Here is an 18,961-nt window from a genome sequence, read left to right on the forward strand (position 1 = left end):
GGATGTCTGATCTCAACAATATTAACTGAAACAAATAGCTGATAACGGGAACACAACATCGGGTATGAAAATGAGTTAGAACACTGCAAAGGACACCCAAAACTTCTATAGAGATTGTATTATATTTCCAAAAATATATGTACAGTCTATTACAAAGGTTACAAAGCAAAAAGAATTGTCTATGTAACAAGAAATTGCCTAATTAAATGATCGTACAGTTCTGCTGTTGGGGAAAATACTTTTGACCAGTGGATATTCGCAATACTTTCATCACAGAAAAATAAATAATAAATTGACAATTTGTATTACTGTACAACAAACTAAAAACGCAAAAATCAGAAACAAAGTCAAAGTAAAGATGGAAATCCTATCAGCTGTCTTTGGTCCTAAATGAAAAAAAAAACAAATATGTACAACTGAAATCTTGGTGGTTGACAATAACTCATCTGCGAGATAGAAAAATATAGTGCATTTTCAATGTATTCAGAGCTCTCTACTGAGTAATATGTGTAAAAAACAATATAAATAAAATGTACAAGTTTTACAATTAGTACATATACAAAGATCCCCTCAAATCTCGTCTCTCTCCGACACAATCAACAGCGCTGCACTCTTTGGAATTATCCACCGCCTCGACCAAAGCGGTGAAACTAACTTCCAACTGCTGAACCACAAGATTTGAAAAATAACTTCATACTCTATCTGCTATTCCTGATTCCAACTAACCACCTCTACATCCTGTAGGTATTTATTTTTTGTCATTTTTTTACATTTTGTATTCTTTTTTTGTGTTTTTTTTTTTTTTTTTGCTGAAATAGAGCCACAACAAAACTTTTCTCGTCCAGAGTTGAGCGACCTGAAGTTTAAAAATGCGGATGAAACGAGCTGAAACAGACAATAAAGTGACTTCTGGCGGTGAAGGTTACAGGTGAGTGGGACGTCGAATCGATTGCATCCCGGCCTTAATCTCAATTTGGCTCAAGTTTCCCCAGCACAGGAAAAAAAAAACGAGGACAGAGGCATTCTACCCTGGGGTGTAAAAGGGCCTCCAGAGGCCCGGTTTTAAAATCAGAGCGGAGTGTGTGTGTGTGTGTGTGGATGGGGGTGTGTGTGTGTGTGAGAGAGAGTGCCGCCTGCGAACCGGGGAGTTTTGTGCTGACTGAATGACTTCATGCCGGTATTCAATTCAAAGGTCTGGCCAAGGCCCAATTGCTGAGCTCTGCTGTATGGATAAAGGGAGGGTGTGTTTGACACAGAGAAGGGGGGGAGGGGAGGGGGCTCAGAGCCGGTCAGGGCTAATTCCTGGTGTCTCCTGACAAAGGTGAGTGGAAATGGATCTAACTATACATCCACACTAAGCTGGATCATTCTGAAAGACAAAAAGTTTACATGCGAAGAAATCCACACAAGCTTTTTCAGGGAAATGTACGTTCACTTCTTAAAGGCAGGGAAAGTGAAGGTGGTAAAAGGTTTTATAGTCATCAAAAAATGCTTCAGAAGGGAGAAAAAGCAATTGGCAGAGGCAGCATTTTGGTGACTAAAAGAGATTAAGAGGTCTGTCCTCACCAAGCAGCAGCACAACAGGAAAACAGGACATTTTGTCTCCTTTGGGGGTCAGTGAAACTACAATCACAGCCAGCATATCTGGTTCAACAGTGGCACAGGCAGGGCCCGGTTAAACCTCCTGGTTTCTGTCATCATTGAGTGTTTTCATACAGCCAAACTCAACAGTTGGTAGTCATCATTAACTTTTTTTTTCTTTTCTCTGTTGTCGGACAATAGAACAAGTACGGTTATTGAATTGCAGCTCATTCTGTAGTCCTTTACGCGAGCTAATTGGATATCTGCTTGGATTTCGGAGAGTTAGCTGGACAAAACACGGCATTTGAAGATAAGGGTCCGGGTTAGTAGTAGGGTCGACTGGGCGTTGAGAAAATGTGATGATCAGTTTTTCACTGTTTTATAGATCAATGGATTAACTGTGAAAATAATTGGCATCATGGGTACCTGATGATAAAATTCTCCTTAGGTGCATCCTAAAACCATTTTTATTTTACGATCGCAAACATTTCGATGCCGGTAACTCTTTTAATTCAATGTTTAAAGCTTGCTAACTCGTCTGGATGCGCTAGCATATTTCTGTTGACGTTGGCTGTAAGAGGGTCTACATGCCATTGGCATCCAGCCCAAGAAGTATGACAGTATGTGCTGACAAATGTACGTGAACATACAGTCTTTGCCGTCGTGCATGTCTGGTGTCCACATCCGTTTTAAGATTCGAGTAACCTCTTTACAGGAGACAAACCTTACTCAACAGTGTCTATAGGCAGGCTTACATCAATCTTTCAAGTGTTTTCAAAGGTACCTGGCTTAATGTGTGGATGCAGTTTTAGAGATGACCGGGAGAATGAAGAAAGCTAGTAATGGTTTTACTCTTCCGTCAGTGAGGGATAATGCTTTTTCTATGCATTCGAGATGAAAGAAATGAGTGGATCCACAGATGTATCTCAGGTTACAGCAGCAGTAGAAGACATGGTTGTATTGGTTTTTCTCCATCAACACCACTCCTGTTTACGTGACAGCTGAATAAATGCATTTCCTCATGAAAGAATACTGCACTGAAAACACACTCAACATGGGAACGTTTTTTGTTTTTTTTCTTTCGCATTTGAAGTGGAGACAGATGGCACAGAATAGGTTGATTGGCTTTCAGCACATCTTCTACAAAGACCGCCCCCCCCCCGTCTCTGTTCTCCGTACAAAAAGACGTATGGGAGAAAAGAGGAGCAATCTTAAGAGACACTTTAATGCATGTTCCGTCACATCCACTACGCCTGTGAGCGGCAGAGACGCAGGAATAAATAAGGGAGCCACCATAGCGTGTCTGCAGAGCTGGGGCAATGGGGGGGGGGTTTAACGGCTCTATCCGCGTCCGACTGGAGCTCCGTCGTTTGGTCCTGATTTCCAGACCCGGAACCTTGAAGTGGCTCTTTTGATTTCTGGACAACGGCGTAGGTGTCGGAAGATGATGTCAGCATGGCTAAGTGGCACCTTTCTAGAGTTTCGAACGGGGGCCTCTTTCATCTCTCCAGCCACCCAATTGAGCATTTCCATGCCGCATTTGATTTCCACCAAACGTTTTAGCGTATCGTAGCAGCCAAATACAACATGATTATTTCTTTTGATGACTTGGCACGGCCGATTTCTCGAGCACTTCTTTTTCAAACCGTTTTCAGGTCGAAGAGGTACATTCCTTTCGTTTCCGACGGTGACTGAATCTTTTCCAAAGGGTTTGTCTCAGCACAGCACACACATGCGATAAAACCTAGCACCTATAAAAAAAACATAACAATTTTCAGGCGAGGACCATTTCTACCTGGTAATTATTGCTCTGTTTAGTCCGTCTCTTCACTGACCGTGTCGCTCGTGGCATTAAACCGTGTCCGTGCGCTCGATTTCACCAGTTCAAGTTCCAGATAAAAAGACATCAACACTACAAGAAAATAATAAAAATAGGGAGCTTGTCCACCCTTTAAATGAATGCAGAAAGCATTGCCAGTGAAGTGCCTAAAATAGCGGCAATACTTAATCCAACGCATTTTTTTAAGGCAGTATTACGTCTACAACGTTCTTGGATCCACCCTTTTAAAAAATGTACTTGCACCCAAACGAACACTGTGTGCAACATGATGGCAAAACAATTTGTGGTGGCTTCAATTTCGATCAAATCTGTCAACAGTGCTGCAAGAGCCTATACTCAATAACCATGTAACCGTTCTGCGTTTCCCGTAGTGAACACTAAGACAAAGGATATTGCTACTCTGATATAAAAGTCTTTTGATTTAGAAGAACAATTCGCCTCCTCAGTGTTGCACTCTTCAGGAAATTCCTTAATAAAAAAAAAAACTGGTTGAAACCATGTCGAAACCCCCCCCCACAAGCACGAGAGGTTACTGTTTTCACTTCAACAGCACATGAAGGGAAACACGAGTCACTGCAAACAGTTCAAACAGTCCAGCATGTGTCAGCAGCACAAAAAAGTACCTTTTGAATCTGCGCCTAAAAAGTTCCCTCTGCGTTTGGATAAAAGAGAGTTTACCCTGTTGTCAAGTCCAAATAGAAGAGAGAGAGAAAAAAAGAAAAACTGCTGCGTGGGCAACATGTCACTGTGGCAGACAGATGCAAAATAAACAAATTAGAAAGAGAAATAAGTAAAAGCACCGCAAGTAGACACATTGTTTTTTTTTGTTCTTTTTAAAGGTAATCCACAGCCATGGTGTGCACTTAAGTCATATATTAAATTAAAGAAACGGAAGCGTCAAACTCCTTTCCATTTGATATATGGTTGAGTTCATAAACGCTTCTAAAAACAAATAAAAAAGTGAATTGAAAGTCATCTCGTCCAGGTAGTTTCTTTTTTTTTTGTTGCAGTTTTTTCCCCCACTGCCCTTTTCCTTTCTTTAGCGCCCTTTTTGAAGAGGCGGACCGCAATCCTTCACTGAGGAACAAAGGAATGATTTCACTCCAGACACAAGCCGGAAGAGTCAGACGTAACAGATGTCCGTTTACTTTGACGATTATCCCGCTTTTACGTCCCAGGCACTGCTCCAGATAATAAGTTCTGTTTTTTTTTAGTTGTTTTTTTTTCTCGCCCCGTCCGTGGTTCGTCACACCTGGACACCCGTGCCGTGGAGGTGCAGCATCTGGGCTCTCATAGTCTGTATGCTGCTCATGATCTTTTTCTGATGGCCCACCAGCGTGATCCCCAAGCTCATCACGTCCCTGGGAAGACAAGACAACACATCAATCAATGCACTGGACCACAGTCAGGGGCCAAACAAGTGCCATTTACAGCCTCAGCTTTGTCATTATTGTGAGTAAAAGGTACATAAAAAAAAACATAAAGGCAGCTAAAACGCAGCAGGCTTGCTTATGTATCTCAATGCTACATTTTTAACATCGATATCAAGGCTGATGTTGAAAAAGAAAAAGAAAAGAATGATGTGAAGTTTTGTTTTATCTTGGGAAGTATGTTCGGAAGTTCATTAGAACCCTTGAGCATTTTATGGGAATGCGGAGACGAATGTTGACATCTGATGGTCAACGGGAGTTCTGAGTAACAACTCAAGGGCAAGCCACAGTCTGGGCTGACGCTCATATTCAGCCGCTGTCTACTAGTAAGAATGCAATAATAAAAAATAAAAAAATAAAAAAAAGCAAAGAGTTCACACGAGTTCATGAGGATGAGGACACACAACATGGGAATGCTTGACGAGGAACTGTGAAACACCATAAATAATGCATTGTTTCACTTGTTGTAAAGTTCTTAAATCCCACACAGGACATGAACATTGGTGTTCCAGATGAGCACAGAGCATCAAACTTGCTTTACACTGTGAGATTTTGGATCAATCATTAAGCTAAACTTACATGCACGGGTGCACGGAGGCTCTCAACTACCTGTAGTTACGTACTGCCGTTATGGCTGAAAAGAATATCTCTGTTTTTAGGCTAAGCTGTGACTTATGATTTACATCTCTCTTTTTTTTTTTACATTTTCTCCAACATAACTTTCTGATCGAACCCTTTGACGCGTATGATCATACCAGCCTGATCATTCTGGAAAACTCATTTGAATTTAGGGGGAACACAGCTCGCATATGGCATTTTAGAGGGCCTTAATTGTGAAATTCCACGTAAGAATGTCCTGATATTGTCTGAGGAGGTGGTCTGCTCTTATTTTGAAGTGAAATTGGTCTGTGGAAACCGGAAGTTTCTCAATGACACTCAATGTATTGTTGACGAATTATTCTCACAATTGAAATTAAATTTTTCTCTGAAATGGTTGTCAAGCAGTAGTTATTTTTCAATTATCAAAGATGTTATTCATTATGTAATACTTATTAATTCCTTTGTGTACTTTTTATTTATTTACTACTGACAGGCCGACTGATTTATTGAATGAATTTGAAGTTGCATGTAAAATCACGTTCACCGAATTGTCGCTGTTATTTTGAAGTCAACGTGTAAAGATTTATAGCACACTGTGTTACGGCAATCTTTACAGCAGAAACACTGTTCTCACTAATCAATTGCAATAACTTCTAATTAGCTGTTTTCCATCCGTTTTAAATTAAGCCACAATAAACACAACTCAATTGTTTGTGTGGATTTTTGCCTTAAAAGCCAACCAGCATAGGGAGGAACTACGCCCTTTGAGCTCCTAGAAGGCTTTTAATGTGAAACATCTGTGCACGTGTTTCATTGAGGGTAACAATGAAAAAGAAACGCAAACTAGAAAAGATTGAAAATAAAGACAAACTCAATAGAGCAGTGTGTATAAGATGCCTCTGTTGTTGAAGTGATGGATTTAGTGTTGTGGAAATGTACATTACATTGAATTTGACAAGACAGATGAACATGGAGGTGTTGAGTTTGCATTGTTCATTTATTGGCTGTCAGAGAGGCGTCTTCCTAAAAAATGTATAGTATATACAGTGTTAAATCATGGAAGAAATAAAGGCCTGGTTATCTCTCAAGTTTGGGTGAATAAAGGTCCAGGCCAGTAATTGAAGATGTATGATAACGTACAGAAACTCATGAACCTCATGGGGTGGCAGTATGACAAAACTCTGCTTGGAGGCAAAATGCAACAAAGTAGATTTGTTTCCTCATGTTGGGATGGAAAGAAGTGAAGTGTAGGTGAGATCACAGTCTTGAGTGTGGCTGGTATTAATGTTCTCTGCTGCTGCTTAAACCGCGTGAGGGGCTTCACATCTACTTACTCGATTGACATCCTGGCCACAGATTCCAGGGAACTGTAGCCAGCCGCTGTGAAGTTGTCTCGGTATCGCTCCATCTTGATGGCTTCCAGCCACTCTCCCACTGAGCGGAAAGCGGTGAAGTCTGGCGTGCTCTGATCCAACAGTGGACTAATTGGTCTGCGGGATGAGCACAGAATGATGTTTATGTCTCGCGTGAAAAAGGAAACGTTCCGCTGAAAACACAATCAAGCAGGAGACGAGACAAAGTGACGACCAAAAGGCATCCAGCGGTGCAGCAAATTGCGAGAGGGGGAGGAAAAACTGATTGGAGGCTTCAATCAATAAGAAATTCACAAAGACATGCAGCGTGTCAGCTCGCTTCAGAAAAATATTGCTGTCAATATCTTTTCAATCTGATTACATTCCCGACATACGGTCTCCATATAATGAAGCGCTTTTTAACCAGCTGTAACCTCTCGATCTCAGCTCGGGGAAAGTATGTTCTGACTGCAAATAGAATTCATCTGACAAACGTCAGCGTGAGGTCTGGAGTTCCCACTGCACTTTAAAAGTACCAAGAACTCATTACAGAGATTGATTTAAAAGCCCTGCTATTGACCATAAAGCCATGGAAGCTGCTTTGTGGTATCGATCCCCCGGGATTTATCTTTCATCTGTGAACTACAGAGGCTAAATCATCTGTTGGACACTTTCGATCATCCACTAATGCACTAACGTAAAAGTTCAAATTCCTCATTGTATGAAGCCACATTTAAAAATGATTCATTTGGGGGGGGGTTCCTTACCTTATACATGTTCCCACTGGGGTTTTCAATGTGTTAGGGTTGCGAATCATCTTGTCAAGGATGCTAACTATCTGATCGAATTTGGGACGTTCGGCTCTGTCTTTCTGCCAGCAGTCCAGCATTAGCTGATGCAGGCCTGGTGGACAGTCCATTGGGGCTGGAAGACGGTAGCCTTCCTCTATTGCCTTTATGACCTGGGAAATGCAAAACAGAGGGAGTCATTAGTACCAGCACTTAGTATCATTCTAAACCTAACCCCAAACACTTTGGTATCAGCTTATACTATCACCCTAACCCCCAACCCTTTGGTATCGGCCTTTAGTAGCTCCCTAACCCCAAACCCTTTGGTATCAGCCTTTAGTAGCTCCCTAACCCCAAACCCTTTGGTATCAGCCTTTAGTAGCTCCCTAACCCCAAACCCTTTGGTATCAGCCTTTAGTAGCTCCCTAACCCCAAACCCTTTGGTATCAGCCTTTAGTAGCTCCCTATCCCCAAACCCTTTGGTATCAGCCTTTAGTAGCTCCCTAACCCCAAACCCTTTGGTATCAGCCTTTAGTAGCTCCCTAACCCCAAACCCTTTGGTATCAGCCTTTAGTAGCTCCCTAACCCCAAACCCTTTGGTATCAGCCTTTAGTAGCACCAGAAGCGTATAAACGAGCAGTCAGATATTCAGACATTCAGTTTTAAACAACAAAGGTGTGGTGGGCGAGGGTTGGCAAAGCTATATGATACTGACAGGCCCCTCTGATGGAGTATATTGGCAGTTTAGCTTAATTTTTGTATTCATTTTTACATTCATGGAAATGGCTAACTTGGCTGTTGGCTTGTGTTTTTGTCTATTGCGCTCTGTTGTAGACCTTTGTCGAACTACTCGCCAAGCCCCTACATCTCATTAGAGAAGTTGATGAGATGAATGTTATAATGAGTCATAGCTTATAATGGCCAAAACAAAGGATGTGAGATCCAGCATGATATAAATAAATGGACTTTCATTTGATGGTCATGTTAAAAAAGGTTGTGAGATCTATTCAGACTGTGCACATTCCCAAAATCAGCCATTTTTTTTCATTTACTGATCCTGAAAAGACAATGTATGCTTTTAGTTTGCCTTTGCTTGAGTATTGAAGCTCTCCTCTTGCTGGGCCCAGTTAAAAAACAATTCAGTTAGTGCAAAACCCTGCAGTTAAGCTTTTACGCAACTCTTTAGGAGATATGATTCTATTACACCCGTCTTTATTGGCTGATATTTTACTTATAACCGTTAAGGTTCCACAATGTCAAAGTTACATTTTAAGTATTAAGTTCCTTATATGCCATGTGAGTAAACAGGAGACTATATTTATACAGCTCTTAGAATAATAGAAACAATCTTTTCACAGTGCCTTTTAAACCTAATCTATTGTCACTCTGCATCATGCATGCAGTTTAGCTCTGAGTTCATTAAAAGTCAATGACTGGAGAGCAGTAGGTGCAGCGGGCACTTTGATTTGATTGGCTCCCCTTTATTTATTGTGTGGATAAGCAGCGGTGTACATTTTTGCATATTATCATCAGCTATTTCAGTCAGGACCGCTCAGACGAGAATGACTCACAGTGGGAAAAAGGTGTCAAAACACCGAAACTGTTGAGAAAAATGCAAATAACGTTCTTCCTGCAGCACCCGGAGGATGTTTGCTGACATCTTGACGAAGTGCGAAAAATTTCTGACATTGATGTCTGGCAAGCAGCACCACATACGGCTCTTTAATGCCCCGGCCATCTTGTTTAGCATTTCTAACATCTGATTGTTCAAATCAGCAAGCCTCTGCTTTGGAGCGCCGGAGAATCTTAATAATGTTTGGGCCTGACGCTGTGGGTGCTAAACACCATGCACCGTATAGAAATCTTGAGGCCCGCACAAACTCGCCATCCGCCATCAATCAAAATGTGCCAAATGTCCGACGATAAGGGACAGCTTCGAGTGGTCCGCCGCAGGTGGACTCCCTAAGTGGGAGTTGGCAGGAAGGCTGGCGACAGCACTCGGGGAACTGCGGGCGAGTTAATCATTATAGCAATTTGTGACATTTGTAAAAAAAAAGAATTGTGGGACTGTGTTCTCTGAGGAAGAAAAGTCTGGGCAATGTCAGGAGTCAGCTCTTGCTATTTACTTGATGCGAAGGCACTTTAAAGATACAGTTTCTGATTCAATTAAAGCACATAAAAGAACCCCCGACATCAGATGTTTCACAACATCAGCAGTCAGGTGAGAGAAGATTCTGGGACTTTGAAACTGTGTGTATTAATAGTTTAATTTGATTGAGTTGTGCTTGACTGAGGTTTGACTTCATTAAAATACTTATTGCTTTTGTAAATATCCAACATAAATCTAGTTATACTGGATCCTACACTTCCCGTAATGCAACACATAACGTATTGTGGTTAAACCCTCCCTGACTGGTAAAGGACCAAGGGCACCTGTGACATATTAAAGAGGTGTGACAATGGCCAGCTGATGCAGCTGCGTGGAAACTTTTTTCACACGTCGACGTGTAAAATCAGTGAAGTGCCGCTTTAAATTCAGAGCGTATCTATGTCTTTACATCCTTGTATCCAATACCCGCAACAAAGCAACAAATAAAATGCAAACAGCTAAATATGCTCGAGTTGCCGCCTGTTTAATTGGTTCACCACTGCTACTCACACTGGTTTTACATTAGCATAAGTAATTATAAACTTTTAAGGGCATTTGAATCAAAAGCCTTCTGCATGACAAGTTCTTTCAATTCCTCTTGTTTATATTGAAACCAGCATCAAATCCACGTTCTCAGGACTCCATTTCTATGCGAGTCCCACTCCGGGTCTGTTTCTCCTTGAAACAGACCCGCAGTCACGCAGTCTGATGGATTCAGACTGCGTGATCGTAGCAAGACTTCTTGAACTAATTAAGGCGCAAGGTTACCGTCCCGGCCGGCTTGTTTTTCGTGAGGGTCCCGCAAGAAAACGTCTCGAAGCAGAACTACAAAGTGGGAGTTTTGTTCGGGATATTTATGTTTTAGTGGAATGACTTTGTGAGGATTAATTATGGGATGAATCTCGGGGAAAATCCCTGCCCCGTTTCAGATGATAGTTAGCAAAAAAAAGTTGTTTTCCCAGACCGTACTGACGCTCTCTTTTTATGAGCTTGTTATTTGTTAGCAACACATGATTTATGCTTTAGAAACTCAAAGAAATGTTAGAAAATAGCAAAAAATGCTCAAATTTTCGTCAAATCACTCTTTAAAATCAGCACATATCCGTCTCTTTTTTTATGGTCTTTGGTTATGAGGTAGTCCATCAGCAGAATGTCAAAGTAACTCAATGGCTTCATACCAGGTAGTAACTTACATCTTGATTGGACATATCCCAGTAGGGCCGTTCCCCATAGGACATGACCTCCCACATGACAATGCCATAACTCCACACGTCACTTGCAGAGGTGAATTTACGATACTGTATGGCTTCTGGCGCGGTCCATCGGACGGGTATTTTGCCGCCCTGTTCAGTAAAATGCAGGTCAGTGGCTGGAGTAAAGATCAAATGCATTATATCCTGCATCTTCCCCTAAAAACATCAATTAGAGAGAGTTTCACAGTTACACACAGGGTCAAAACACAAAGAAATAACAACTTTCCCACAAACTTGAGCAAAAATACTGCCACCACTTTCTAATAAGGCATGCATTTGTATGATGGGATCTGTGGCTTTAGTACTGGTTAGTAAATCATTTATTAATGTGTAATAGATGAATCATTAATAAGAACAACAAGGTTGCGTTACATCCCATTGGTGGTTGTTGTTGCAGCGCTGCAGGGCATCTACACTTAAGTTTAGTTATTAACAGTGTATTTACTATTAAAACTGCAGACATGACTTATGAATGCAGACTGAATGGATCATTGTAAAGTGAGAATCTCATGACCCTTTTTATGTATTGCTGTTTCACATTCATCTTCATTAGAAGTGCATTGACATGTTGACCTGACATGTACATTTGAGTGAAAAATGCCTTCCCTGCCTCAGGAGACAGTTCTGCTTCTTTTTTTTTGCCAGCAGTATAAAAAACACAAAATGACTTGATTTACAAGCCCGGAAAAATGGCTTACAATGAATCGATTGTGAAAGTGTTGACTCGACCCCTCCCATTTTTCATGTTCTTGGGGTGTTTTGCTTGTGATTGGTTGTTGCAGCACGGCTCTCGTACAAGTATGCTGTAGTTCCATATTGTCAATTTGATGCTTAAAAAAAAAGTCCATGACCCATAATGTTGCATTTATAATAAACTCAGTTTACACATAAGCTAGCAAAGACATTTCCCAACCCTAAAGTTGTTCTTAATAATGGTTTAGGACGGATTAGTTAGTAAATGATTAACTAACCCTAAATAAGACATTAGTTACAACCTGTGAATAGTCAGAAAGTTGCACTGAGACATATCTTGTTTTGCAAATAAAAAATGGTGCAGACCACTTGGGCGTGCACCAGCGCCTCTGCTCTATTTTCATGCACCGGCTGTGACTCGATTAGAGGATTCAGACAGGGCTCTGGCTAGAGAGGGAGCAAGCACTTTAATTGACTCACAGTTGTTGTGTAGACAGCCTCGGGATCGTCGTCGATCACCCTTGACAGGCCGAAGTCAGACACTTTACATACGAGATTGCTGTTGACAAGGATGTTTCGCGCAGCCAGATCTCGGTGGACGTATCCCATGTCGGAGAGGTATCTCATTCCCGCCGCTATGCCCCGCAGCATCCCCACCAACTGGATGACTGTGAACTGACCATCGTGTTTCTGCGCGGGGCACACAGAGAGAGAGAGAGAGAAAAAAAAAACAGGCGGGTCAGCCGTCTCCGCTGACCATGTGGGAAATGTAGGTCACAGCACTGCAGCAGCTCCAGCACAAGATTTATGATATTTATGCGACGCACAGATCCGACTGCAGACCGCCTGCTCTCTGGGACACTCTCTGGCAGATGCAAAAAAAGGAAAGTTACAGAAGATGCTCCGGCACTTTCCAAGGTGACACTCACCCTGAGGAAACCGTCTAATGAGCCGTTCTCCATGTACTCGAGGACAATCATCACGGGCTTCCCTAGTGAACAGAAGAGACGGAAAATGGAGAGGGTGATCAATTCGGAGCAGAATTTGTTTTACTCACAAAATGCTTCACAATAAACAACTATGCCGGATCTGCTTTGGAGTTATTTTTAGCCGCGTGTATTGGCTTTTAATTAAAAGTTACCATCTGCTCCTTTTATTACAGTGTCTAAATGAGAAAATGTTAAACAAGGACTGTGGCAAATTTAATCAGATATAATATCACTCTAACTACGACGCTTTTACCTCCCAAAGCTAAATATGCTTTGATGAAACTGATCTTGCAGGATGTTTAAGGGGTGACACCCCAAGTGAATAGGGAAATAATTATAATTAATATATACCACCATGAAACTTCCCAAGTTCATCACGAACATTATACCAATTCTGTTTTGTATTTCAAGTTTTTCTGGAATTGCATGCTTAAATACGCAGATGATGCATTATCTTATTACTACATATGTGCTGATTTGTATACATTTCCAGAACATTGGATAAAAGGTTCCAAATTGTTCTTTCATTTTGTTGACATACTAGCTTCAAAGCTTTTTACAGAAGGGATTTTGGATATCTCTTATGACTCCATAAATCTGAAAATACTGTCGACAGCAAAACAAATTTTTGCCGTGTTTTTAGGTATACAATGTTCTATAAATCAGGCTATGAATGAAAAACACCCTCAGTAGAAACCTTCAGAATAGAGATAGGAATGAAAATGTAAGGTTTGGTGAATGTAAGTGCAACTGAAGTAGAGATTGCTGTTGAATTGGATAAATAAATTGAAAAAAGAATTAGGTTTATGTTTAAATATGCAAATGAGGCATGATCTAATGGTAAGATTTGGTGAATTTAGGAGAAACTAACAAACGCAAATAGACAAAGTAGTAAAATAAACACCTGAATGTGTACTTTGGATGTTTTCTTTCCACTACTCTGAAATTGGACATGTTATGGAGACAAAAAAGCCTCAAAATGTACCAGTGCATGAATAACAATGTTTTTGCCCCGTGGTGTCTCGCCTTAAAACCGACTCATCTGAGCTCACGCTTCATATATTAATTTCCCCTTCGAGTGTGATTACCTCTCGTCACGACTCCCTCCAGGTGAACCACGTTGGGATGGTCGAACTGGCCCATGATGCTGGCCTCGCACAGGAATTCCCGCCTCTGCTTCTCCGTGTAGCCCACTTTCAGCGTCTTGATGGCGACCGACACCTCCCGCTTCCCGGGCAGCTTGAGCCGGCCGCTGCACACCTCCCCGAACTCTCCTGTGTTGGGACGAAGCCGTTCGTGAGTGAGGTGTGGGTGGGGTTAAAAAAAAAAAAAAAAACACTTCGTAATGACAAATTTATTAGTGTATTTTGAGACAAAGCAGCTGTGGATTACAAATTGGGAGTGCGACATCTTCTGCTACTCGGGGGAGTGTAACCAAGACCTATAATAAGACACGCTAGTGTAGCATAGATACTGTCATTGACCGCCTCTGTAAAAATCCATGTGGCAGCAATTTCTCAGCTGTGGAAAAGATCTCGGTGACTGCCTCCACACGTTAATTGCAATGAACCCCCCCCCCCCCCGCCCGCCTCTCTTTGCAATGGCACTATCAATATATACAATGCACAAAGCTGTGCCAAGGTGTAAATATCTGGCTGTCAGTGTGATATATGAGAGTGACTAAACAGCAAGGGGCTGAGAGAAATTGGGATGGTGCTCACCTGCGCCGATAACCCGCTCAATTTTAATGCAGGAGGCGTCCAGCTCCTTGGCAAACTGATGGACGGCCCTGTTGGGGTCCTCGTAGGTCTCGGGGTCAATGTAGGTCTTGGTGCCTGGAAATTTAACTGTAGAAAGGTAAGAGGATTACTGTTATGAATAAATATGCACGCTACGCACCGGCGGGCATTTGACAGGCAAAACGGTTACTAAGACCAGTGATTCAGAGGGAACTGCTGAGCAGTCAGCGAGCGGTGTGGAAAAAAAAAAGGGTTTCCACAAGAAAAAATCTATCACAAATATGGGAAGCAAAGATTTAAGTAACCCATAAACCTGAAAGTACCTCACTGAAGAATAATCAGTGAGGTACATCATGCTTGGTCGTTTATTGACACATGATATCGTTGTATGGATGAGTCGGGTTGTTTCCCCGAGTAGACATTTTCCTCTGGAACCAAAGAGAGGCTCTACGAATTTGAATTTTACAAACAGCTGAAAACTCTATTGCTTAACCAAATTTAAGATGTTGAAGGGGACATATCATAAACGACTCATTTTTTTCAGTGCTCATTAGAATACACCCCCCACGACTTGAGAACCATCTTTGCCGAGGCGCACCATATTTTTCAACGCAAGCCAAAGGGGAGGGAGGCTTAAAGAGACGGGCGCTAAAACGAAGCGTTTCTGACATGGGTGAATACTGGCTTACTCAGATGGACAGCGTGAGAGTTGTTTTTTATTATTAAAGCATACAAACATGTATGAATCTAATAATAAGCAAGACATGTCTCCTTTAATGTTACAATCTTAATTCCATTTTACAGCTTTCACTTTGAAAACCATCCATTTGTATTTATGTGGTTTAAATACCCCTCTTTTGGATTACCAGGAGGTCATTTCAAGTTCCGCAAGTCCTTGACTTTATGTTGTAGGAATCCAGATTCAAGCGTCCGCCGTTTCCAGTCGCTCAACTTGTCTTTCTTGGGCCATACGATGAGCCTGACAGGACAGAAGTTTGATCGGGTGTGTTCAGGCTCGGTCGTCGTTTGGCCATTCATATGGTAGAAGATTGCATCGCTCCAGTATTCTTTTGTCCAGTAACACCGGTATGAGATGAGTTCATGAAGAGCCACGAAGTGATAGTGGAAGCAGTTTGTAACCAATAAGGAAAACAAACAAGGTTAGAGTGAGGTTAGGGGGGGGGGGGGGGGGAGTTCCTGTTTTCACAAATTAACAGCAAATTACAGTATTATGCACTATTAAGCAAACACATCCACTCACGGGGGGGCGATTCCGCTGTGCATTTTAAATTCCGCTGATAACAATACGACCTGTCAACTTTCAAATTTAATGAGCTCCGGCCGTAATGCACTGGATAAACGCTGGACCAAAACAACAGAGCAGAACTGCAAGCTCATCCGGATGGAGGGACTCTTAACTCTCTTTACGGAGAGAGAGGCGATGCGGCCGATCCCAACGCCCGCAAATACAACAAATGCATTGTTTCTCCGGCGAGGGGGGACTCCGGCAGGCCCAGATTTCCCTCCACTTGCTCCCGTAATTGCTTCGTCCATCCGAGATGTCAGCGGATCTGATAGGAGATGTCTTATCGTGGCCGTCCTCGCCGCTATACACGGCAGACAAATTGGGTCCACATGTTGGATTGGCAGTATCTGGCTTCTGTCGCCCTGGCAGCCTCTCGCCGCTTGATATTGCGCGGCGGATCACTCCATTAGGGCCAGACGCCGGCGCTTGAGTTGTCTCCCAGTTTGTTTTTCTTTCTCTTCCTCTATACTGCTGCCAGGGATGGATCTGTCAGATACTTAGCGTCGGCCAACCCGGACTCGCTGGCGCTGCCTCTGCTTTAGCCGTACCCATTGTGACACCCCCCTGACCCTTTTTGTTTCCAAATCAGCAGTTTGCCTACAGCGTGGATCATTACGGCTCCACTTTGGGGAAGCAGTCTGCAGCTGCATCTCCAGGGGCATCATTAGGGGTGGTGTTAAAAGAACCTAAAAAACAAAACACTCTTACTGATAGAAGGGGCCTAGAAGGAGGCCCTTCGACAGAACAAACTGTGTGTGCACCAGAAGCTCCGGTAGCTCGCCAGGGGTGAAAGTAGATGGAAGTTCCTGACCGACCTTTATCACTTCATATTGTGATGCTCCCATCCCCAGCTTCATGCATCCTTTAACACACACATTATACTTTTTGACGTCTGCATGGTGCAGAAAAAATGACTTGACATCATTGAAAGCAAACTAATAATTGAAATGGCAAAAGTGCCACGGAATCAATTGTGAATGGTGGCAAAACTTTCAAATGTATAACAATTTGTTCCGTTTTTAAATACAGCTAAATTCATCCGCAACCTGACCTGGAATAAAACTTGTAAAACATCACTGTTTATTTCGTCTGTCCGTTCACTTGGGAGTATTTTTTTGCAAGAAACGGCTGGCTGGCAAAAGCCCACAGCACTGGATATCAGACAGCCGCAGCAGAAGCTGGCGTTTGCTAGCAGGAGGCTAACTAAACAATTTTGGAAAAGCAGCAAGAGCGGATTAACAACCCCGCAGGTCTGTGGGCACAAAAACCCACCGACACTGGAACGATTCAGAAGAAAACTAAAGTGACACACGGATGAGCGTGGTGGACGACGGTGCATTCACGTCGCTCCTCGGATGGTCCCGTTTCCCAGAGTTGGGGAGTCGCTCTTCTGACGCCGACGTGTTCATGAGCTTCCAGTCATAACGTGGAAACAACATGGACGCTACGAAGAAGATGCGTTGTGTTCTATTGCTTTAACAACATGTTTTTGCTGTTCACGTCATGTCATTTTTCCAAATATCCCGACACCACACTTTCCCAGTACTGCCGGACCACACCGGCCTCCTCTCACCCTTGTCGCTCACTAAAACCACCTGAGTTATGCCTCCTTTTTTTTTTTTTGAAGAGAATACAACCTCAACCTCTCCTCCCTCCCTGACAGCTGTTCCCATTCGCGCGTTTGTAGTTCCCCAACACCTTCATCTCCACAGACTGCGTCCAGCCAATCAGCGGCAGATGTTCGCCTGATTGTTGCCCGGCTTTGACTCGAATCAAATGAACTGAGATCAAACGCTCATGCCTCTGGGTGCTGATGTGTTTTGTTTTTTTATAGCACCCCTTCCTGTTCAGCATGCAGTGATTGAGATGTCCCTGTCTACATGTACGTGTGTGTGTGTGTGTGTACACATGAACTTGGACACTCACACTGGAAGTAGAGCTCCTCGTCTCCCTCCTGATCTGCTTTGCTGTACCCGCAGTGCCTGCACACGGGGGGAGGGGGGGTGGTAGGGAGGGAGAGAGGGGGGGGGGGGAGGAAGAGGGCGGCAGAATCAACTGATTGTGCAGAAGACGCCCCAAATTACAAGTATTTTAATGCGGCAGCTAACGCCGCGCATGACAAATCCTCCGAGGAAAGCCAGCTGAGGAAGCGGGAGCTGTGAACCCCCGACAGCCTACATAGCCTGGCTCCAAATATCTAATCACGTCACATATCACACGATGCATGCGCTGTAGAGGACGGTTCAACACATCTCGGAATATTCTTCTTCTTTTTTTTTGCAATATTAACGTGTTGAAGGTTCCCTCCAGCGAGCGTTTTGCTGCACAAAGTTGGTCTTTGAGCAGAAACTGAGAAAAAAATAAATAAATGATGGATGACGTGTGAAAGGTGGAATAAGCCACGAGTGATGGACATGCACTTACTGTTGATGAAGTGACTCGTGCGCAGCCTTGTCTCCGCCGCTCAGAACTCTAACATCTCACTACATTTGCAGCTATTTTGAACTATTTTGGGATCAACGAAGAGCCAGTAAGTGGACCTTGAGTGAAGATCTTAGTGGCAAATCACTGTTTTGAGGATCAAGAATAAAATCTCTATCATAGTAATTATCTTCAGAATAAATTAAGCTAAGCTATCAACTGACACATGCTGGATAGAACACTGTAGATTCATCAAAAAATAAAGAAGAGTTGAAATTTGTGGCCACAGTTTTTTTTTTTTTACCAGATCTGGATTCTTTGTATATAACTAGATAGAGAGTGCCACTGTTTCAGAAATATAAGAACAGTCCTGACCATGTGGCATTCTATGTCTAATGGATTTTGAAACAAAACAAACAAGCCAATTTTCACAGATGTTATAATATTCCGTCACTCGCAGAGTTGCAGAGTGGGAGTCGTCCACTGCTCCCAAAGTAACTGTATATATATTATATTATATATATACACATATATGTATATATACATATGCAAATATACAGTATATGTATATATATGTTTTTTTTTTTTTTTAAATATACAAATGAAAACCGAATTGATTGGCATTGTGTTTTGCATGGTCTACATTAGCTGATTTTGGCAATTGTGCATCATTTCTTTGATACGCTTTCAAGTGAGACATATGGATCTTTATCTTCTACTGACGTCAGAGATCCTGCCATCATTGGAGAGTGAAGGTCACCCCAAACAGGGGGGGGGGGGGGCACAGGGAAGGCTAATTCTGACGAACCCTAGCATTAAA

The 18,961-nt window shown here is 42.5% G+C and overlaps 1 protein-coding gene across 6 annotated transcripts in view; it reads right to left on the reverse strand.

Annotated features, from left to right (window-relative positions):
• Positions 1-4,667: 4,667 nt before the first annotated feature.
• Positions 4,668-18,961, reverse strand: part of epha7 (eph receptor A7) — a 79,710-nt gene continuing 65,416 nt past the window's right edge. For 3 of the 6 annotated variants that reach the window (XM_076084270.1, XM_076084268.1, XM_076084269.1), the window contains 9 exons: positions 17,647-17,702; positions 14,397-14,522; positions 13,764-13,949; positions 12,616-12,677; positions 12,167-12,376; positions 10,934-11,083; positions 7,571-7,764; positions 6,786-6,941; positions 4,668-4,782 (listed from right to left, as the gene is read on the reverse strand). In XM_076084270.1, coding sequence (XP_075940385.1) covers positions 4,668-4,782; positions 6,786-6,941; positions 7,571-7,764; positions 10,934-11,083; positions 12,167-12,376; positions 12,616-12,677; positions 13,764-13,949; positions 14,397-14,522; positions 17,647-17,702 — 1,255 coding nt within the window. Of the gene's footprint in view, positions 4,783-6,781; positions 6,942-7,570; positions 7,765-10,933; positions 11,150-12,166; positions 12,377-12,615; positions 12,678-13,763; positions 13,950-14,396; positions 14,523-17,646; positions 17,703-18,961 lie in introns of those variants that run through there. The other 3 variants (XM_076084271.1, XM_076084267.1, XM_076084272.1) reach the window with 3 other exon arrangements.

Source organism: Anarhichas minor, unplaced genomic scaffold, assembly GCF_050575085.1.
Source record: "Anarhichas minor isolate MPS153535 unplaced genomic scaffold, ASM5057508v1 ptg000136l, whole genome shotgun sequence".
NCBI classification, from domain to species: Eukaryota; Metazoa; Chordata; class Actinopteri; order Perciformes; family Anarhichadidae; genus Anarhichas; species Anarhichas minor.